The 23,352-nt window shown below is 40.4% G+C and overlaps 1 protein-coding gene across 6 annotated transcripts in view; it reads left to right on the top strand.

Annotated features, from left to right (window-relative positions):
* The window catches only part of LOC310942263 (NACHT, LRR and PYD domains-containing protein 12-like), a 34,439-nt gene extending 11,912 nt beyond the window's left edge, over window positions 1-22,527 (top strand). For 2 of the 6 annotated variants that reach the window (XM_083907611.1, XM_083907612.1), the window contains exons 10-15: window positions 1,038-1,214; window positions 16,697-16,870; window positions 17,477-17,653; window positions 18,216-18,389; window positions 19,551-19,724; window positions 21,840-22,527. In XM_083907611.1, the coding sequence (XP_083763737.1) occupies window positions 1,038-1,214; window positions 16,697-16,870; window positions 17,477-17,653; window positions 18,216-18,389; window positions 19,551-19,724; window positions 21,840-21,846 (883 nt within the window). In that variant the 3' untranslated portion in view covers window positions 21,847-22,527. Of the gene's footprint in view, window positions 1-1,037; window positions 1,215-1,345; window positions 1,520-3,055; window positions 4,437-5,795; window positions 5,983-10,397; window positions 10,546-10,702; window positions 10,853-12,122; window positions 12,243-12,833; window positions 13,037-13,457; window positions 15,304-16,696; window positions 16,871-17,476; window positions 17,654-18,215; window positions 18,390-19,550; window positions 19,725-21,839 lie in introns of those variants that run through there. The other 4 variants (XM_083907615.1, XM_083907616.1, XM_083907613.1 and 1 more) reach the window with 4 other exon arrangements.
* Window positions 22,528-23,352: the final 825 nt, after the last annotated feature.

Here is a 23,352-nt window from a genome sequence, read left to right on the forward strand (position 1 = left end):
AGAGACAACACCAGATAGAGTATGTCTAAGCAAGGCATGGGATAAACCATGCTTTCATTGAACCATCGTAATCTTTGTAACTACCCTTTAATATAATAAACCTAAGGAACGTATCAATCCGAGAGACTAAAAAGACCTGTGTAGAACAGCCTTCTACCACCTTCACAACAATTAAGACAGAAATATTATATCACGACAAGACTCTGAGAATCTAATAATAATAATAACTAATCCACGCCTTTATAACCTCTAGGCTGGATTACTGTGTTTCCCTAATGTCTGGATGTCCTAACAAGTCCCCGAGAAGCCTTCAACTGGTCCAGAATGCAGCAGCACGGATACTGACTGGAACCAGAAGACGTGATCATAGCTCAACTCCCGTCCCTGGCTCCCAGTAAAAAGTAGAATAGATTTTAAAATACTTCTACTCGCATACAAGGCCCTGAATAATCAAGCCCCTTCTTATATTTGTGATTTGATCACTTTTTATCAACCTAACAGACCGTTCCGCTCCCTGAACTCGGGTCTACTGGTTATTCCTAAAATAAAATAAAAGCCACCGACTCTAAATAAAAGTAGACTCGGTGGTAGAACATTTATCTACCAGGCTCCTCTCCTGTGGAACCAACTCCCACTTTCAGTCAGACAGTCTGACTCTGTCTCCACCTTTAAGGTGAGACTGAAAACCTACCTCTTTAACATAGACTATAGTCAAAGCTAGATCAGGTATGTCCTGATTAGAATAGTCTATCTTATGCTGCCATAGGCTTAGACTGCTGAGGGAATTTCCCATCATGCACTTAGAATGAGCACACAGACTTTGCACGAGCCGCACTTTCTCTACCCCGTCCTCGAGGTCATGTGTCAGGTGTTGATGAAGCAGCATCACAAACCTGAGCTCTCACCTCAGAGTCCATCATCCTGCACAGTTTGATCGACTCGACTCCACTATATCAGCTCGGGAGGAAACTTCCAGCAGCACCGCGAGCAGCTAACTCAGTCATTGTCTAAAGTCTCATCTTTTATTCTTTATTCAGGTTGTATAACTGCAGATTGTCAGAGATCAGCTGTTATTTTCTGGCCTCAGCTCTGAAGTCAAACTCCTCTCACCTGAGAAAACTGAACCTGAGTGACAACAAGGGTCTGAAGGATTCAGGAGTGCAGCAGCTGTGTTTTGGACTGGAGAGTCCACACTGTAGACTGGAGACTCTGAGGTGAGTTCACTGACTGAAGCAGCTGTTGTTTTTTTAAACTTTCATTTTATTAACTTTAAACTCATTTGATTCACACACACTCTCTCTCACACAGTTGTTGTCTAAAGTCTCATCTTTTATTCTTTATTCAGGTTGAGTTGGTGCAGATTGTCAGAGATCAGCTGTTCTTCTCTGGCCTCAGTTCTGAAGTCAAACTCCTCTCACCTGAGAGAACTGGACCTGAGCTTCAACGATCTGAAGGATTCAGGAGTGAAGCCTCTGTTTGATCTTGTGCAGAGTCCATACTTCAGTCTGGAGACTGTGAGGTCAGTAGACTGTTCCATTCTTTGACCCCCTTCCTTTAGAATACCAGAGTAAAATGGTACGGTCAGGGCGGAGCTAGACCGGCTCCACCCACAACATTCATCTGATTGGCACAGACCACACCCCTTCTACCAACCAAAAGTTCTGTTCTCAGTGGAAACACAAGCCTGACCCAGGACTGAACCGCGCCATGATGGAAACACAGCTAAATATCAGTCCAGAATAGGGCTGTAAAGACATGCGTATCGAAACCAAAATCGCGACACTCAGAGCCACAAACCTGAGAGAAGGCAGAATCGCGACACGGCCTTTCTAACTCCGTCAGCCACATGATATGAGCTGTTAGTGCTACCAAACTTTTCAAATGACTACTATTTTTATTATATCACAGATTCTAACGTACCATTTTTATCACTCTATGAAAAAGATTCACGGATCCAGCCCCAAAATAAGAGCAAAACAACAACTGACTTTCAAGAAATACAAGCAGAAATATCGTCTTACCTTTGCTGTTTATCAAAACAAGCTATTTCCACCAGAACAAAACTGCTTCTCATAAAGAACTACACTTCCCAGCATGCTTTGGGGACAAATCCCAGTCTGATTGATCATTACAGATTAAGGGAAGCTGTTTAATTTACTTTGTATTTTTCAACAGTATTTTGTTACAGAAAAGAGAAATGTTGTATCATTGGTTATTTATTTATCAATTTTTCCTATATTGTTAAGGCCAGGTCTGCTACCTCAGAATGAAAGGGAAGCTATTTAATTTACTTTGTATTCGACACCAAAAATAATCGTTGCAGCCCTAGTTGAAACCTCAGTCTGCTCTGAAGTCTTTGCTGATGTCGCTGAACGACCTTGTGTCTTGTTGCTCTTCTCAGTCTCGCCATAGTGTCTGGCAGAATGTGGCTGTTGCTCATCCTCTACCTGTTCAGTATTATTGGTGAATCAAACACCTGTGTTAGGAGACTATCAATAAACTATTGCGTCGCTGAGAGGCCAAGTGAAGGAAGTTTTGAAAGCTACTTGCCGGACGCGCTTCTTCTGGCTATAAACACTGTGGACTCCATATGATTGCAGTTTTTGGTTATTTATTTCTGCAAAGGTCAATCAGCAGTGAGTTTCTTACATACTGGATTTAAAACGTTCTTGTCAGCGTGTAAGCGGTCAGCAAAGTAGGAGCTTCCTCCTCTCACCCTCTCAGTTCACACAATGCAGGTACAGAACAGCTGATTTCCCGACTCTCTGACGTAACACCCCAGCTGGCTCCTCCCCCTATGTGACACACAACCGATACCACTACCTGACGCCTACAACCTGACTCTAATCCTACAGAAGAAGTGATGCTGGTCTGAAGGCAGAGGGCGCTCACGCCAACTATTGTAGACGTTTGTTTCCTCACAGTGACTTTATGATGACGTCATGTCAACAATGAGTGAATGTAAAGTAAAGTGATGAACATGAAGCAGCTCTGAACTGGACTGAAGTCTCTGCTGTGACTCTGACTCTTCTCCTCTGTTGTCTTCTCTCAACAGGTGGAAGTCGTTGAGGACGCATGAAACAAGCATCTTGAAAGAGTCAGATCATACTGGTACAGATGTAAAATACATGTCTCCCAATGAGCATGACATTGATACATTACTTTGAACATGCTCAGCTCGGTCCTGTGAACATTTCACACGTTCACAACTTCATTCTTTCTGAGACGTTCTCCGTTCACGTGTGTGTGTGTGTGTGTGGGCTCTGTCTTCTTGTTGACGACATCGACTGTGTTTCCATGGCAATGGCGTGACATCAGTACAGACTGCTTATTCAATGTGAGACCAGTTTGAACCGTTAAAAAACCACTTCAAAAGTGTCTAGTTTTAAAGACAATAGCACAGCAACAATTCTACACATTTAACCCTTTAACACACCTAGACACATTTTTGTATTTTTGACTTTTTTTTATTTTTTCATTCATATTGTTAAAAAATGTGCTAGGTTGTTTTTTTTGGTGCTCTCGGTGTGTTAACGTGAGTATTTTAGGAAATCTGACATTACAAAAAAAAATGTTTCTGCTAATCTTTCACATATACCAAGCTGCAATAATCAAAACAATAATAATCCAGTTTGCATGAAGTATATTGAAAATAATTCATTTTTTGTGGGGTTTTTAGATAATAAAATAGCGTGCATCATGACTAAATCTGGCAGTTTAAGGGTTAAAAATAAAAAATTAGGAATTAATGTTAAATGTATGGAAAGAACGGATGTTGGTCTGAAACCTGAAAAAGGAAAAATACAAATGTATAGTACTTTTATAGCTGTGTACCTCATGAGCACCGTTTGTTGAGCTAGGTGTGTTCACGTCACTTTTGTGAATCATCATCTAAGGGTTAAACATGACTGGGCTTGATGTGGACATCATGACTACACTGGACAAAGCAGATGCATCGTTTGAGTGTTGTAGCACGTGTAGCTAATTCACAAGTGACCTTGACCAAAACTTAACAATACACTAGCATACATCATTTACCTACAGGACGCCTACAAACACATGATCTGTGCTGTCCTTCACAGTATTTGGCCTCTTGTGATGTTTGTGTTGTATAGTGAATGCATACAAAGCTTACAGGGAGGCCTCCATTCATTTGTCCTGCATTCATTTCAGTGTGCAGACGTGTGAAGTGTTTTATATCCACATCTTTGAATGTGTTCTTTCTGTATTGTAGGGACAGAGTTCACTTCTGAAAGGAGCTGATTTACTTGCTTTGATTTCTCCTTATATTCAGTAAAGCACCGTCATGTCACTCTTTGATGTGTTTTTATATTTCTATGGTGTGTATAAATATAACTTTTCTGTGAAATTATTGTAATCAATGATCATAGTAGTAGTAGTAGTATAGTTGATGTGTTATGTTTTTTATGATTTTAAAGGCCTAGCTTGATTGTCATGTCCCTTAATGTTGCATTGATTTTTCAAAAATATTAAATTAATAAATATGAACTCATTGTAATTATTTACTTATTTTGTAACAAATTATGACCATGAACCATTGTCCCCCAACAACAGGAAACTGGTCAGTCAAAGAAAAAGGTAACAAATATATATATATATTTTTCTTTTTTCTTTTTTCCTTTACTTTTAACCAGCTTACTTTTTAAGTGTCTTATAGTTTATTTATGTTAAACCACACATGAAGTTTGGCCATTTCATTATTGACTGTTTCTGACTGACCCCTGTGGGACCCCACAAACTATCTCCACTTTGACGTATTATCACCTATTTTAACGTATTGGATCTATTGTGTAAGTAGCTCTTGACCCATTCCAGTGATTTTTAATCCATCGTTTTGATAAAAAAAAAGCCTGTGACGCACTTACTAAAACCACCTGACTCCGTTAGAAAAAGTCGTCATTTAGAAGTCGTTTATTTAGTGAATGAAGTGTTTATTTTGACCAAAGCTGATGTGATGATGTGTTTAAACAGTGATGTGTCAGTCAGCCTTTTATAATTCGTGTTGGTCTTAAATAAAGAGTTTGTTGTCTCTTTCTGGTTAAAACGGGAGGAGAACGGTCACCCATAGGTGGCAGTATAACCTCAAGGAATCTCTGTGAGACTGAATGTGATTACAGGAAGTAGAAGAAGAAGAGGTTTATCATGAGACGAGGTGAGTTTCAAAAAAAGTATAAAGCGAGTATAAAGTTCAAGTGAAGCTTTATTTATTGAGCTTTACGAACTTTACAAATGTATGATGAAGTTGAGAGGACAGCTGTCTGTCAACCGCTCACTGCAGTTTAATATTCCATGATTTAAATAAAAGAAAAGAGTGTTTTTGAACTATTGTGTTGGCTTGAATGTTAGATCATGTCATGTACTGTGTAGACTGGTGACGATGACAAGTAGATGACAATTACTTTGGCATGTTATCACTACTGAAGACACAATTAAATAGTTTTTAACTGAGCAGCAAACTGTTTACTTAAATACAGTAAATGTCATATACTTTTACTTCAATAATATTATAAAAAAGTGACTCCAACTTCTACCAAAGTCCTTTTCTGGTCACATACATGTACTTTTACTCAAGTGTCACTTTATACAACACTGATCATTTTTCACAAAACAACAAAACTCATAAGTGCGTCATCGTCACTTTTCCAGTGCTGTACATGTACAACCACCACTGTGCCAGCAGATGTCGCCCACGTGCGCAAACAACGAAGCTTCGAGAAGTGAAGCCGTTTTCACTCCCGCGGTTCTAAAAGTGTTCAGAGCTTCATGAACATGAATCCTCCTCGTTTGTCTTCACCAGCCTTCAGCCAACATCACGAAGCTGCAGCTCACGTGCAGAGGCTGTTCGTGACTGAACTGTTGTCATTTCCGGTCAGTCCAGAGGAGGCTGGAGCAGAGAAAGTGAAACTATTCTGTGACTTTGCTTCAGTCGCCATTTTAACTGCGCAGCACGAAGACACGACGGTGAGTGTTGACGTGACTTTAATGATAATATATGATTATATTTGATCATTTAGTGCGCGTGTGAAGTACTTTAAAGTGATACTTGAGTAAAAGTACACGTATGTGACCAGAAAATGACTTTGGTAGAAGTTTTTAGTCACTTTTTATAAAATGACTCGAGTAAAACTCTTAAAGTATGTGACATTTACTGTACTTCAATATCAGAAGTCATTTTCTTATATAAAATGTACTTAAGAGTCATTGCACGAGAAAACCAGGCAAAACCAGGCAGAGGTGGGAAGATGGGGGTCAGCCAAATCGGCCCATACTTTGTATGTGAGATATGTATGTGGAACTATGAACAGCCATATAATTAAAACCCTCCAGCTATTTTTCGTTATGGAGATCTAGGACCCCCCTCCGAGACCCTCCGAAATCAGGTTATTTACGGCTGAAAAATACTGAAGTTTTGATGGCTACCGTTAGAATTCTGATAAAGATATGGATATAAGTTTTATATTTCCACATAGCATAGGTTTCATTGTTTTACAGACCAAAAGTTGAAGAGGAAGTGTTGAAGTTAAGAGGGTGTGCTAGGGCGTTACCGAAACCAATTAAGGCAGAATTTTCATACCTATGAATATGAGTCATTTTCAAGGCGCATTATCTGCCCTGGGCAGTGGCTTTGGAGAATGGTTTTACTGTTGCTGGAGAGAGAAACATCTACTGATTCAAAAACAAACGTCGTAAATTTGGGCCACACATAACGCGGGCCGTGACTGGGGGGTCTTTATGGGGATTTTGGGGGGTTTGGACTATAGTAAATCTAGTAATGACGTCTCGCTACAGGGTATGTTAGGCCCAGTTTTTTGTGACAATGTGTGAAAATCATTAAACAATTGTTTTAAAAAGTCTAATTAATTAGTAGTATTGATTTGGGCTCTACATGTGGGATATAACGATACTTTAAATGAATTAATTGGTTAAAATGTAATTAATTTGGGTCAGACATTGAAGGCCTCGGGAGTTTGGAGCTTGTAGCCAGTCTTATTTATTGCAAAATGCACTACCGTTCAAAAGTTTGGGGTCGCCCATACAATTTTTTCCATTAAAGGTGCATTATGTAATAAATCTAAAGCAACTGTCCATAAAATCCTCCTAATATGTCACAGAGACTCAGGAATAATGTTCATATAACAAACTGAACTCACCAACAACAACAGTACAGACAAAATATTTGCATAAAAATAAATATTTTGCAAACTGCAAATCATGTTTTGGCATGCGGCGCCACCTACCGCCGTACCAATCATTACAGTCAGTAGAGTCTAAGGTGCCGAGCAACCACGGGTTGCCAGTTACGTCAGAAAATGAAACCTAAAAGACCTCGGTGTTTTGAATTTGAGTCTAGTTTCCCAACATTTTTGTGGTTTCTATCTACACGCTGAGAAACTAAGACAACGAATCGAGCTCCAGTCACTGGTGATTCAAAGTATGGTGATAAATGAACACCATCTGTATACTTTAGTAAATGCCTATAACTAGTATATCTGTACTGCTCTTAATTGATCAAGAGTACCCGTATTTCGAACATGATTGCCTATTGTTCTTTACCATTTATGTTACCTTGTTTCCGAGTGAAATGCCATTATGTACAAATTACCTCTGCTTCCATGTGGCATGTGTATTAAACGGAAGCTCCGAGTCCTGGTAACCCCCATGCAGAGCCTTTTTATCATCTACCTCAAAGTAAATGTACACAATAGTTTAGCTGTCTGCAGCTAAGAGAACATCAATAAAATGTGTAAAATTAGCCTAAATCATTTACAGGTATCCCCATATCCCCCATGTAGAGCCCAAATCAACATTCCTTATTCATTAAAGCTTCTTCGTCAATTGTATAGTAATTTTCACACATCAACACAAAAAAACTGGGCCTAACTTACCCTGTAGCGAGACGTCATTACTAGATTTACTATAGTCCAAACCCCCCATATCCCCATAAAGACCCCCATAAAGGGTTACCAGGACTCGGAGCTTCCGTTTAACACACATGCCACATGGAAGCAGAGGTAATTTGTACATAATGGCATTTCACTCGGAACCATACTTTGAATCACCAGTGACTGGAGCTCGATTCGTTGTCTTAGTTTCTCAGCGTGTAGATAGAAACCACAAAAATGTTGGGAAACTCGACTCAAATTCAAAACACCGAGGTCTTTTAGGTTTCATTTTCTGACGTAACTGGCAACCCGTGGTTGCTCGGCACCTTAGACTCTACTGACTGTAATGATTGGTACGGCGGTAGGTGGCGCCGCATGCCAAAACATGATTTGCAGTTTGCAAAATATTTATTTTTATGCAAATATTTTGTCTGTACTGTTGTTGTTGGTGAGTTCAGTTTGTTATATGAACATTATTCCTGAGTCTCTGTGACATATTAGGAGGATTTTATGGACAGTTGCTTTAGATTTATTACATAATGCACCTTTAATGGAAAAAATTGTATGGGCGACCCCAAACTTTTGAACGGTAGTGCATTTTGCAATAAATAAGACTGGCTACAAGCTCCAAACTCCCGAGGCCTGCAATGTCTGACCCAAATTAATTACATTTTAACCAATTAATTCATTTAAAGTATCGTTATATCCAACATGTAGAGCCCAAATCAATACTACTAATTAATTAGACTTTTTAAAACAATTGTTTAATGATTTTCACACATTGTCACAAAAAACTGGGCCTAACTTACCCTGTAGCGAGACGTCATTACTAGATTTACTATAGTCCAAACCCCCCAAAATCCCCATAAAGACCCCCCAGTCACGGCCCACGTTATGTGTGGCCCAAATTTACGACGCTTGTTTTTGAATCAGTAGATGTTTCTCTCTCCAGCAACAGTAAAACCATTCTCCAAAGCCACTGCCCAGGGAAGATAATGCGCCTTGAAAATGACTCATATTCATAGGTATGAAAATTCTGCCTTAATTGGTTTCGGTAACGCCCTAGCACACCCTCTTAACTTCAACACTTCCTCTTCAACTTTTGGTCTGTAAAACAATGAAACCTATGCTATGTGGAAATATAAAACTTATATCCATATCTTTATCAGAATTCTAACGGTAGCCATCAAAACTTCAGTATTTTTCAGCCGTAAATAACCTGATTTCGGAGGGTCTCGGAGGGGGGTCCCAGATCTCCATAACGAAAAATAGCTGGAGGGTTTTAATTATATGGCTGTTCATAGTTCCACATACATATCTCACATACAAAGTATGGGCCGATTTGGCTGACCCCCATCTTCCCACCTCTGCCTGGTTTTGCCTGGTTTTCTCGTGCAATGACTCTTAAGTATTTGAAGTAAATGTTACCAGAAATAACAAATTCAAGTACATATACGTGGATGTTGTACTTAAGTACAGTAACAAAGTCAAACACTGCGTAATCCAGATTAGAGATTAGAATCGTAAGTCAAGTCTGTCGTCATTTGTTTTTCCTAAATGTGAAGTGCGCCATTTTGTCAATTGTGCGCCATTTTGTCAATTGTACTCAAACGCTCCAAACCAAGCAGTCCATTTCCGGTTTTCAAAATAAACTCCCGTCCAACGCGAACTTCTTAAATACATTAGATTAAACAATCCAAACGATTATAAATAATCATTTTGATTAAAAATGAAATAATGATGTCAAATTAAACGCATTAGTAAAATGTATTTTATTTAATTGAAAATAAATAAATAAATAATAGTAAATCATTTTGTAAGTTTTAAGTACTTCATTCACAAGTAGTAGTAGTACACTTTTACTGTGTACTTTTGTAAGTAATCCAGGGTCAAAGTTCACATGTCTATATTTGAAGTAGTTTAAAATCCACAATTTTCATTCGTAGTTTATATTTAAATTTAATTGTACTTAGTACTTTTTGTACTTCATGCACAAACAGTATTAAGTACTTTTACTATGTACTTTTGGAGTAATCCAGTGTCAAATTTCGGTAAACTGAACAAGATTCTGACTTGTGTGAGATAAAATCCACAATTTGTGTTCATAGTTGATGATTTCAATTTATTGGGCAAAGTACTTTATTTACTTCATGCACAAGTAGCGTGAAGTGCTTTTACTGCGTGACGTTTTCTAATCTTCAAATGAACACATGGAAAATGTAAATAAAGGCAGGATTTGCTGAAGCATCAGAAGTGTATGTGATAAAGTCAGAGGCTCATGTGTTTGTGAGATCTCTGGATATCAACACATGACACTTTATCTAACATTCAACTGACTTTAATGCAGGCAACAGCCCTTCAATAACACACAAGCAGAGGAGCAGAGCACCATCTACTGGCCATAGACTGCTATAGCACACACATATGTCAGTAACATGAAGTGCAGATTTCATAAAACACCTTCTCTAACAGAAAACTCCTGTTGTCTTCCAGTTTCCTCTGGTGTGATTGGTCACTGGACTGAACACAGATCCACATCAGACGTCCTCCAGGAAACATGAAGGAGATTTTCCACTGCAGAGTTTGAGAGGGAACTCTTTAAAGTGCTTTAAATATGATGCTTTCAGAGGAGCAGTGAGAAGTAAGTGAGGAGCTCATTGACACAAACTAATGACAACAACAAAGAGAAAAAGGCTTTTTATATATATATTAGGTTTACAGTATAAAACAAGTAATTTTGCTCAAATGAGCTCTGTCAGTGTCTGTCAGTGTCAGCTCACTGTCTGTTTCTCTCTCAGAATGACTGAAGTCCTGCAGATGAGTGATTGTGTGGAGGAAGACGAGGACAGAGCAGAGACTCCAGGACCCAGCTGTCTGTCTGTGAAGAGTAATGAGTCTATGTATGCATTGATTAACTTCAGTCATGAACCTGGAGCCTCAGAGACAAAGTAAGAGACAGTTTGTCCAGTGAAGTGTTTTAGCAGCAGATCATTCAGCTGTTTGACCAACCGTCATAAAAACTGTTATTATGAGGAAACTTAGAACAAGATAACAACAGACTTGTGTTAAACACAAATGCTAAAAATAAAATAAATGAAAATAATAATATGAACAGATACAAACAGAAGGTTGGGCTCATCTTTATAGTGAATTAAATTAGAATCGGTGAAATTAATTCATAATAATTATCAGTTGACATGAACTTACTTAGTCTTTTCGACTCATTCTTCATATTTCTGAAGTAAAGGACCAGAAGTTGTTCCCCAAGTTTTCCCCGTCGACATCCGACAAAATGATTGTAAATATCTAACATTTGTCAGATTATAACCTTTATTATACTTACAATTATTACGAGTTCCAGACGGACAGTGACTCCAAACCTGTAACGTTGTCTGTTTCATTGAGCTGTCACTCCAAAACTCAGTTGCCAATCAGCAGGCAGCTTCCTAAGGCCCACCCACAAACAAAAAACCACGGCGCAAAGAACAAACCAGGAAGCACAAAGAACAAGTGAATTTTCAAACAGTAAAATATAAAAATATTTTTAAATGATTTAAATTGATATTTTTTTTGCTTCTTTAAAAGTGTTGTTTGAAAATATTGACACAAATCTAATTCCATAATCTGTGGTGCATTAAGAGTTCAAATCAGACTGTAGCTAAGTGAGAAATAAAGCTTGTAAAAAAAGACGTCTCTGTAGCACTTTTATTTGTCGTAAGTCATCGTTTACATTGACCTGTTTCCAGTGGATATAATAAATAATAAATAAAAGTTAGAAGGAGGTCACACTGACCACTGAGGCCTCTGATCTAGAGCTGAAACGATTAATCAATTACTAGATTTATCGCCAACTATTTTGATAATCGTTAATCGGTTTGAAGCTTTTTTCATGAATAAACCAGATTTCTGATTGTCAGCTTCTTAAAATTAAATATTTTCTTGGTTTCTTTTCTCCACATAACAAAGAAATCATTAAAAGTGAATCATTTTGGTTTGTGAACAAAACAAGACAATCGAGAACATCGTAATTTCCAGCTTTGACAAACACTGATCAACGTTTTTTTTTTTTTTTTTACATTTTCTGACCAAACGATTCATCGAGAAAATAATCCACAGATTCATCGATTACGAAAATTATTGTAAGTTGCAGCTCTACTCTGATCAAAATGTCTTTAAAAAGACCATCATCAGTGATGGATGTGATGTTTGTGTTTACAGAGGTCAGAACCAGAGACAGAGAGCAGAGACTCCAGGACCCAGCTGTCTGTCTGTGAAGAGTGACCGGTCTATGAATCCACCTCTAAACTTCAGTCATGAACCTGGAGCCTCAGCGACAAAGTAAGAGACAAGTTGTTTCTGTCATGTTATAATCCTATTGGAGGGACGTAACATGCTCTTTGTGATTTTCAGTTAAATAAGAATTTGCCAATAACACTGACAATTACTCCCCGGTGAGTTGCTACTCAAAAACACATTTAAAGGTTGGCAGGTCTGCTAATATTATGTTCAAAATAAGTTCGTATCTGAAGAAAAACAACCTCTGATCTGTAAGTGAGTAAAATTGTGTTATTCCCTTAGAAATCCAAAATTTAAACTTGTACTCAATTTGTTAGGATTCCACTCGGGGTCAGAAACACACAACAAGGTGAGACAAAGCTGTAAGACAATAAAGTGTCTCAGATCAGAGGACAAGTTTGTCTCGTGTCCCCAGTCACTGAGCTCAACATTTGCTTCAGTCAACAAACAAGGGTTTTCATTCACTGTCTCAGCCACACACATGTCCACCTGTCCCTGTCATGTTAGTAATAAAGACATGTCTTCACAGAGACACGTCCACCTGTCCCTGTCATGTTAGTAATAAAGACATGTCTTCACAGAGACACGTCCATCTGTCCCTGACATGTTAGTAATAAAGACATGTCTTCACAGACACAAGTTTGCTGTCCCTGTGGACGAGCAGACGTCCCACTGTCCTCTGTGTCAGGACGTCCTGAAGGATCCAGTCTCCACCAGCTGTGGTCACCAGTTCTGCAGACGCTGCATCTCCTTATACTGGGACCAGTCTGGTCCACCAGGAGACTCCTGCTGTCCTCAGTGTGGACAAAGACCCAGGACAGGACGTGGACCACAGGGTAAGACTCTTAAAGAGAGCAGCTCCCATCAGCACGAGCAGACTTTAGAAATGGAAAAAGAGGAGAAAAATGTTTCAAAGTTAAAAATGTTAGTCATGTGATCATGAAGATAATGGAGTTTAACTCTCTGCTGCCCCCTGCAGGTTGAAGAAATGAAGGTTTACCCTCATTTTCCTGCCTTTCTATCATTATTGTTCTCTTGTATGCAGATGATTCTCTTTCCTTCACAATCATCTCAGTTATTCTAGAATGATTCAGTCTTTCACAATAAAGTTATTCAAGTCATTACAGTGAAAATGACTGTAGTTTTTCATTTGACAACAAACAACATAAAACAACAACAACATCACTAAAAAGATGAAAATAATCCTCAGCTGCTCAGATTCTTTCTTCAGTCTTGACTTTGTCTCTTGTCTTTCAGCAGATGTTGGTCTGCAGGAGGTTCTAGATGAACATAAGATCAGTCTGAAGAGGAGATTTGAACATGTGACTGAAGGAACTGAAGGAAGAGGAAGTAGAACCCTCCTGAACAGGATCTTCACTGAGCTCTACATCACAGAGGGACAGAGTGAAGAGGTCAATACTCAACATGAGGTGATGCAGCTGGAGACCACCTCCAAGAAGGAGATGGTCCAGGACACTCCCATCAAGTGCTGCGACATCTTTAAAGCCTTACCTGACCAGCAGGGGCGCATCAGAGTGGTCCTGACCAACGGCGTCGCTGGTGTTGGAAAAACCTTCTCGGTGCAGAAGTTCACTCTGGACTGGGCCGAGGGTTTGGAAAACCAGGATGTGAATCTGCTGATTCTGCTTTCGTTCAGGGAGCTGAACCTGATCAGAGATCAGCAGCACAGTCTTCTCACTCTGCTCCATGTTTTCCATCCAACATTAGAGAAGGTCAGAGCAGAGAAGCTCGCTGTCTGTAAACCTTTGTTCATCTTTGACGGCCTGGATGAAAGCAGACTCTCACTGGACTTCAACAGCAGGACGCTGGTTTCTGACGTCACACACAGGTCATCAGTCAACGTGCTGCTGACCAACCTCATCCAGGGGAATCTGCTTCCCTCAGCTCTCATCTGGATAACTTCTCGACCTGCAGCGGCCAATCAGATCCCTCCTACATGTGTTGACAGGGTAACAGAAGTACGAGGCTTCACTGAGGACCAGAAGGACGAGTACTTCAGGAAGAGATCCAGTGATGAAGATCTGTCCAGAAGAATCATCTCACACATCAAGACGTCCAGGAGCCTCCACATCATGTGTCAAATCCCAGTCTTCTGCTGGATCAGTGCTACAGTTCTGGAGCACATGTTGACCACAGAGCAGAGAGGAGAGCTGCCCAAGACCCTGACAGACCTGTACTCACACTTCCTGCTGGTTCAGACAAAGAGGAAGAAGAACAAGTACAAGGAAGGACGTGAGACGAGTCCACAGGAGCTGATGGAGGCCGACAGGGACGTTCTTCTGAAGCTGGGGAGGCTGGCCTTTGAACATCTGCAGAAAGGAGACATCATGTTCTACCAAGAAGACCTGGACCGGTGTGGTCTTGATGTGACAGAGGCCTCGGTTTACTCAGGAGTTTGTACAGAGATCTTCAAAAGAGAGAGTGTGATCTTCAAGAAAACAGTTTACTGCTTTGTTCATCTGAGCGTTCAGGAGTTTCTGGCTGCAGTCTACATGTTCAACTGTTTCACCAACAGGAAGACAGAGGTACTGCAGGACTTCCTGGGAGAAGAATACTCCGACCAGATCCTAACACCTAGTTTGAGAAACAAGGTCTCCTCATTTTTTGGAATCGATGCTGACAGTGACTTATCTCTGTTCCTGAAAGCAGCCATGAAGAAATCCCTTCAAAGTCAAAATGGTCACCTGGACCTGTTTGTTCGCTTCCTTCATGGACTCTGTCTGGAGTCCAACCAGAGACTCTTAGGAGTTCTGCTGGGTCAGACTGAGAACAGTCCAGAAATCATCCAGAGAGTCTCAAAGAACCTGAAGAAGATGAACACAGAGAACATCTCACCTGACAGAAGCATCAACATCTTCCACTGTCTGACAGAGATGAACGACCAATCAGTGCATCAGGAGATCCAAGAGTTCATGAAGTCAGAGAACAGAAGACAGCAACTCTCTGAGATCCAGTGCTCAGCTCTGGCCTACATGCTGCAGATGTCTGAGGTTCTGGATGAGTTGAACCTGTACGGGTACAGAACATCAGACCAGGGAAAACAGAGACTGATTCCAGCTGTGAGGAACTGCAGGAAGGCTGAGTGAGTACAGACATGATCAATAACAGACTGTATTTTTAACTAATAGTAATATTTTTAGTGACTTTTTCAGTCAGTTCTAGTTTTGTCTTGTACCAGTTTTATTAGTTTTGTCTCCAGTTGTTGTTATTTTTTAAATATTTGATGTAATACTGGAGTAAATGTAGAGGACGCTGGTGTGTGATGTGTCTCACACTGAGAGACAAACATGGACAAAGACAAATCATTTCACTTAAATGTTCCTAACCTGGAATATGATTTACAAATATAACTGATCTCCTCACAGATTTATGATTTAAACAACAGACAGAAATAAAACATGATTTCTACAACAACAACATCATATATTCAACTCTATCATTATTATGAATTATTCACAGCATGAAGCATGAGGACAAACACAGGTTTGACCAGGTCAAAGGTCAAATAAAGCTGCTTAAACTTCTTAACTCTTCTCTTTAATCCACTCATGTGAATTCTTCAGAACTCAACTTTGTTTAAATAATATGAAGAATGAGTGGAAATGACTCAGTGAGTCTCTGTTAATATGAAATGTTAATATAAATCTCATTCTATCATAATGATAATGATTCTTTTCTTTGGTTTATAATGATCCAGGCTCCACCAAGCCCGTTCTCCTGTTGTTGTCAATAAAGTTTTCCAAAGACATAAATAAACACACAGATGTTCATGGTGGTTCATGTTGAGTTGTTGTGGAGGAAAAGGACAAACGTCCACCATGGACCACCTTAATACTCTGTGTGTTGTGTTCACTGACCTGTGGTGAAAACTGGCTCAGTTATTGATCACTTTGCACTTATTATCACAGATTTTTACATCTTTTACATCTATTTAGGACATTTTTACAGCCTTTTTTTCACTAAAGCAATAAAAAGCCATTTAAATTCACCACATTTTACTCTTTGTTTCACTAAAGTCGACCCAAGTCTGACAAACATCTGTGGACTTTTGTCCCAACCCAGTCCGACTGGTCAGGACCCGGGTCAGGTATCCGTGCTCTGGTCTACACGGGTCAAAGCAAACCCAAAGACCTGATCAGAACCTGTACCTGTTCAGATCCAGATTAGACTGTTTAGCTTACATGAAGACACAGAGTTAGTGACGTTAGCTGGTTAATAACCATCAGCTGTGAAGTCAGTGCTGATCGGGTCAGACCAACATGAGTCCAGGTCCAGGTGTGTTCCACACACTCAGACTGTGGACATGATGGACACCTCACTGTGACTCCATGTTCATGTAGAACATCAAAGACAAAGAGTCACATTTGATCTTTTCTAGAATCACAGACTTTATGTTTGAGAGACTCAGTGTGAAGTCGTGCTCTCAGCTCTGAACACATGATCAAACACTGACTCAGCTTTTATTCTTTATTCAGGTTGATGAACTGCAGTTTGTCAGAGATCAGCTGTTCTTCTCTGGTCTCAGTTCTGAAGTCAAACTCCTCTCACATGAGAGAACTGAACCTGAGTCACAACAAACTTCATGATTCAGGAGTGAAGCTGCTGTGTTCTGGACTGAAGAGTCCACACTGTAGACTGGAGACTCTGTGGTGAGTTCACTGACTGAAGCTGATGTTGTTTTTTTAAACTTTCATTTTATTAACTTTAAACTCATTTGATTCACTGATGAATAAATAAACTCTTTAAACACACACACAGTTTCATACACTGTCTCACACACACAGTCACACACACACTGTCTCACACACACAGTCACACACACACACACACACACAGTCTCACGCACACACAGTCACACACACTGTCACACACACACTGTCACACACACACTGTCACACACACACACAGTCTCACACACAGTCACGCACACACACAGACATGCACACACAGTCACACACACACACACACACACACACACACACAGTCTCACAAACAGTCACACACACACTGTCTCACACACACAGTCACACACACACTGTCTCACACACACAGTCACACACACACTGTCTCACACACACAGTCTCACAGACACACACACTCACGCACACACACTGTCTCACACACACACACACACAGTCTCACACACACAGTCACACACACACAGTCTCATTCACACACTCACGCACACACTGTCTCACACACACACACACACACACAGTCATTGTCTAAAGTCTCATCTTTTATTCTTTATTCAGGTTGATAAACTGCAGTTTGTCAGAGATCAGCTGTTCTTCTCTGGTCTCAGTTCTGAAGTCAAACTCCTCTCACCTGAGAAAACTGAACCTGAGTGACAACAAGGGTCTGAAGGATTCAGGAGTGAAGCTGCTGTGTTCTGGACTGGAGAGTCCACACTGTAGACTGGAGACTCTGTGGTGAGTTCACTGACTGAAGCTCATGATGTTTTTTTAAACTTTCATTTTATTAACTTTAAACTCATTTGATTCACTGATGAATAAATAAACTCTTTAAACACACACACACACACACACACACACACACACACACACAGTCTCACACACACACAGTCTCTCACACACTGTCACACACACACAGTCACACACACACTGTCACACGCACACACAGTCTCATACACAGTCACACACTCACACAGTCACACACACACAGTTGCACACAGTCACACACACACACAGTCTCACACACACACACAGTCTCTCACACACTGTCACACACACACAGTCACACACACACAGTCACACACACACACAGTCGCACTCACACAGTCACACACACACAGTCGCACACACACACACACACTGTCTCACACACACAGTCACACACACACACACACTGTCTCACACACACACACACACTCATGCACACACACTGTCTCTCACTCACTCACACACACACACACACACACACACACACACACACAGTCATTGTCTAAAGTCTCATCTTTTATTCTTTATTCAGGTTGAGGGGCTGCAGTTTGTCAGAGATCAGCTGTTCTTCTCTGGTCTCAGTTCTGAAGTCAAACTCCTCTCACATGAGAGAACTGGACCTGAGTCACAACAAACTTCATGATTCAGGAGTGAAGCTGCTGTGTTCTGGACTGAAGAGTCCACACTGTAGACTGGAGACTCTGAGGTGAGTTCACTGACTCTCTGTTACTGTTGTAAATCTCAGATGTTTAATCATTAATGTTTACACACTCAACTCAATATATATATATATATAAACAATAAAACAATAACAATGTTTAAAAAATAACTATAAAACTATAAAAAATAACAATGTTTAAACAAATAAAAAACAATAAAACTATAAAACAATAAAAATGTTTAAACAATAAAACACTAAAACAAGAGCAGAGTCTCATGCTGAGTTGAACGCAGAAGAATAAAAATGTGTTTTAAGATGAGTTTTAAAAATGGACAGTGAGGGGGCCTGTCTAATATGAAGCGGGAGGGCGTTCCAAAGTTTGGGACCGGCAATGGAGAAAGCTCTTTCCCCTCTGAGCTTCCGTTTAGACCTCGGTACCTCCAGGAGCAGCTGGTCAGCTGACCTGAGGCACCGAGCAGGAGTGTAAGGATGGAGAAGCTCAGAGAGGTAAGGCGGGGCAAGACCATTTAAAGATTTAAAAACAAATAAAAGAATCTTAAAATGGACTCTAAAATGCACAGGCAGCCAGTGAAGGGAGGCCAAAATGGGAGTAATGTGCTCCCTCTTACGTGCTCCAGTTAAGAGGCGAGCAGCAGCGTTCTGGACCAACTGGAGACGTGAGAGGGACGACTGGCTGACTCCAAGATAAAGAGCGTTACAGTAATCCAGCCGAGATGTAACAAAGGCATGGATTACTGTTTCAAAGTGCTTTTGTGAGAGAAAGGGCCTCACCTTTGCCAGCTGCCTGCCACACATGAGTTGAATCAGTGATGGTGAATGAATGAATTCCATTCTAAACTCTGCTTGTTCCATGTTTCCACGTTTTCTTTCTCTCTCAGACGTAGAATTACCATCTTTTCACACCTGACGTCTTTATTTATTTTCACCTTAATTCTATTTGTTTTCAAATGTGTTTCAGTCAAAGCTGTAGTTTACACATGTAACCAATCAGAATGAGTGTTGTTGATGATGTCACAGCTCCGTCATGTGGGCGTGTCCCAACTGTCATATGACTCGTAACCCAGAATTCTTTGCGGCAAGAAAATGTCCAGTGTTAGTTAGAGACAACACAAGATCCTCACAGCTGATATTTGACTCATACATTAAAACTAAAGACTTTATCTGTGTCTTTTATTCTTTATTCAGGTTGATGAGCTGCAGTTTGTCAGAGATCAGCTGTTCTTCTCTGGCCTCAGCTCTGAAGTCAAACTCCTCACATCTGAGAAAACTGATGCTGAGAGAGAACAATCTGAAGGATTCAGGAGTGAAGCCTTTGTCTGATCTTGAGAAGAGTCCAGACTACAGACTGGAGACTCTGAGGTCAGTAGAGTCCAGACTACAGACTGGAGACTCTGAGGTCAGTAGAGTCCAGACTACAGACTGAAGACTGTGAGGTCAGTAGAGTCCAGACTACAGACTGGAGACTCTGAGGTCAGTAGAGTCCAGACTACAGACTGAAGACTGTGAGGTCAGTAGAGTCCAGACTACAGACTGGAGACTCTGAGGTCAGTAGAGTCCAGACTACAGACTGGAGACTCTGAGGTCAGTAGAGTCCAGACTACAGACTGGAGACTGTGAGGTCAGTAGGGTCCAGACTACAGACTGGAGACTGTGAGGTCAGTAGAGTCCAGACTACAGACTACAGACTGTGAGGTCAGTAGAGTCCAGACTACAGACTACAGACTGTGAGGTCAGTAGAGTCCAGACTACAGACTGGAGACTCTGAGGTCAGTAGAGTCCAGACTACAGACTGAAGACTGTGAGGTCAGTAGAGTCCAGACTACAGACTGAAGACTGTGAGGTCAGTAGAGTCCAGACTACAGACTGAAGACTGTGAGGTCAGTAGAGTCCAGACTACAGACTGAAGACTGTGAGGTCAGTAGAGTCCAGACTACAGACTGAAGACTCTGAGGTCAGTAGAGTCCAGACTACAGACTGTGAGGTCAGTAGAGTCCAGACTACAGACTGAAGACTGTGAGGTCAGTAGAGTCCAGACTACAGACTGAAGACTGTGAGGTCAGTAGAGTCCAGACTACAGACTGGAGACTGTGAGGTCAGTAGAGTTCTGACTACAGACTGGAGACTCTGAGGTCAGTAGAGTCCAGACTACAGACTGGAGACTGTGAGGTCAGTAGAGTTCTGACTACAGACTACAGACTGTGAGGTCAGTAGAGTCCAGACTACAGACTACAGACTGTGAGGTCAGTAGAGTCCAGACTACAGACTACAGACTGTGAGGTCAGTAGAGTCCAGACTACAGACTGTGAGGTCAGTAGAGTCCAGACTATTATTTTAAACCATAGTCTTATTTTAAGACGATGTCAGGTGTTTTTCTTCATATCAGAGTATTTCTCATGATCAAAACTTGCCAATATCATTTTTTTCCTTTTTATGCAAAAAAATTTGAACTATTTCCCAGAAACTACCCTTATTTTAACTTTTATAACTGTTAAAAATATAAAACCATTTAAAAGTAAATGACATTCATATTTTTTCAAACAACATTAAGAGGCTGCAGACGCAGAGATTAAAGCAGGTTTGGGCAACATTTTTTCCAGAATGCCACAAATCAAAGTTTGTAAAGAAATAATAATAAATCAACCACTTTTAAAACACATGATATTTTAGACATATAACAGCATGTGTACATTTCCTTTCCTGCGACTCTTTCAAAACAAAAGTCTGGCCGTGTTACACCAGTTAAATGCTCTTAACCTGAAGGTGCAAAACTCAAATGCTTGCCTTGACCATGTGACCATGAAGCAAACACACAACAGTGTCAAAGACGATTCAATAAAAAACAACAACTTACAACTGACACAAAATATAAAATAAACATCAGTAATGTCCATAAAACACATTTACTCATAAAAAATTACTCACTGACATTACATAAAACGGCAAAGAAGGACGGACTGTTCCTGTTGCTGACCTTTACTTCCTGTTTACAGACATTCTTATTTGCATAAAGAAACAGCAACCCCTGCTGGCAAGGAGGAGTTTCTGCCAGAACTTATACGTACTTACTAAGGTCTTTGTTGTCGTACGATCACTTTCCGATTACAACGACAATAATAAATAGTGTTTGGTAAGTTAATGTAAAGTGATAATTGTAACAACAGGTGAACATGAAGCTGTTGTGTATGTGCTGCATCTCTGCTGTGACTCTGACTCTTCTCCTGCATCATTGACTCACTGCTGTGACTCTGACTCTTCTCCTGCATCATTGACTCACTGCTGTGACTCTGACTCTTCTCCTGCATCATTGACTCACTGCTGTGACTCTGACTCTTCTCCTGCATCACTGACTCACTGCTGTGACTCTGACTCTTCTCCTGCATCACTGACTCAATGCTGTGACTCTGACTCTTCTCCTGCATCACTGACTCACTGCTGTGACTCTGACTCTTCTCCTCTCTCATCTTCTCTCCACAGATGGTGAAGGTGAGAGTGAAGAGGACGATGACAGAAGATGAGCTTCATCCTGAGGCCTGAACTGTGACGACGCTTCAACAGATCTGTGACACAAACATCAACAAACACAACAAACAAAAACACAAATGACAGTGATGGAGTTCTTCTGTGACAGACACACACTGCTTTTTATTTGACACCGATTTTAATTTGTTTTGTTTGTCGCAAAAATCCGACTTTGCACCGCGGCCGTTGGAACACCGTTAAACAATACGTTATCATATTCAACACACATCATCTACCATGTGTTTTGACTGTTTTCACCAATTTTGAGTTGAATACGACAATCTCTGTAAAAGTTATTCCCGAAATTGTAAACTTTTTTTTTTCGTTTATTTTCTTTGTCACCACCAGGAGGCGATGTTTTGAAATCTGAATTTTCACCAACTTTGGCGCCCCCTATCTCGTACGCTGTGTGACATTTAAAAAAAACAAAAAACGTACAAGCACTTAAGACGTAAAGGATAAAATCTGTGTGTTTTGGGATATTTTCAGTCCCTCAAAAACGCTATTTACTTGTCAGGCGGAAGAAGATGAACTCCTTCAGTTTCAATAGGGTTCTACGTGCCCTCTGTGCTGAACCCTCATAAAAGGACTCTTTTTTTTTTTAACTGTGTTAATTCCAAAACTGACCACTAGTTGGCAAAATCAACACATTTACATTGTTTTTGTAAAAATTGTGATATTTTAGGACTTGGGGGGGTTTGCGGTCTGGGTGCATGTGGGGGAGGAGTCTAGAAAACAAGAGAATGCTCGGTCCTCAAATTATGTCCTCAATTTTCTGAATGTCCTCACATTAAAGGTGTTTTATCATAAAAATGTCCTGATTTTTCACAGAAACAAACACACATCAGACAATTACACAGTCACACACACACAAGAGGGGCAATAACCCACTGGAGGGCGCTAAGAGGCCGTCCACACTGAAACAGGTTTTCTGTCAGAGTCCTTCCACATTAGCAATAGCATTCTCGCAAATTCAAAGAACTTTCAATTACTTTCCAGGTAAGAAATTAAGGACCTTTTAATAACTTTCCAAATCAAATTCAAGGACCTTTCAAGGACTTTCCAGGTCAAATTGAAGGACCTTTCAAGGACTTTCCAGGTCAAATTGAAGGACGTTTCAAGGACTTTCCAGGTCAAATTCAAGGGCGTTTCAAGGACTTTCCAGGTCAAATTCAAGGATTTTTCAAGGACTTTCCAGGTCAAATTCAAGGACTTTCCAGGTCCAGTTCCCTCAAATTCAAGGATTTTCCAGGTCATTCAAGAGCCTTGAAAATACTTTCCAGGTCAAATTCAAGGACCTTTCAAGGACTTTCCAGGTCAAATTCAAGGACCTTTCAAGGACTTTCCAGGTCAAATTGAAGGACGTTTCAAGGACTTTCCAGGTCAAATTCAAGGACCTTTCAAGGACTTTCCAGGTCAAATTCAAGGACCTTTCAAGGACTTTCCAGGTCAAATTGAAGGACGTTTC

Source organism: Microchirus variegatus (assembly GCF_963457635.1).
Source record: "Microchirus variegatus genome assembly, chromosome: 21".
NCBI classification, from domain to species: Eukaryota; Metazoa; Chordata; class Actinopteri; order Pleuronectiformes; family Soleidae; genus Microchirus; species Microchirus variegatus.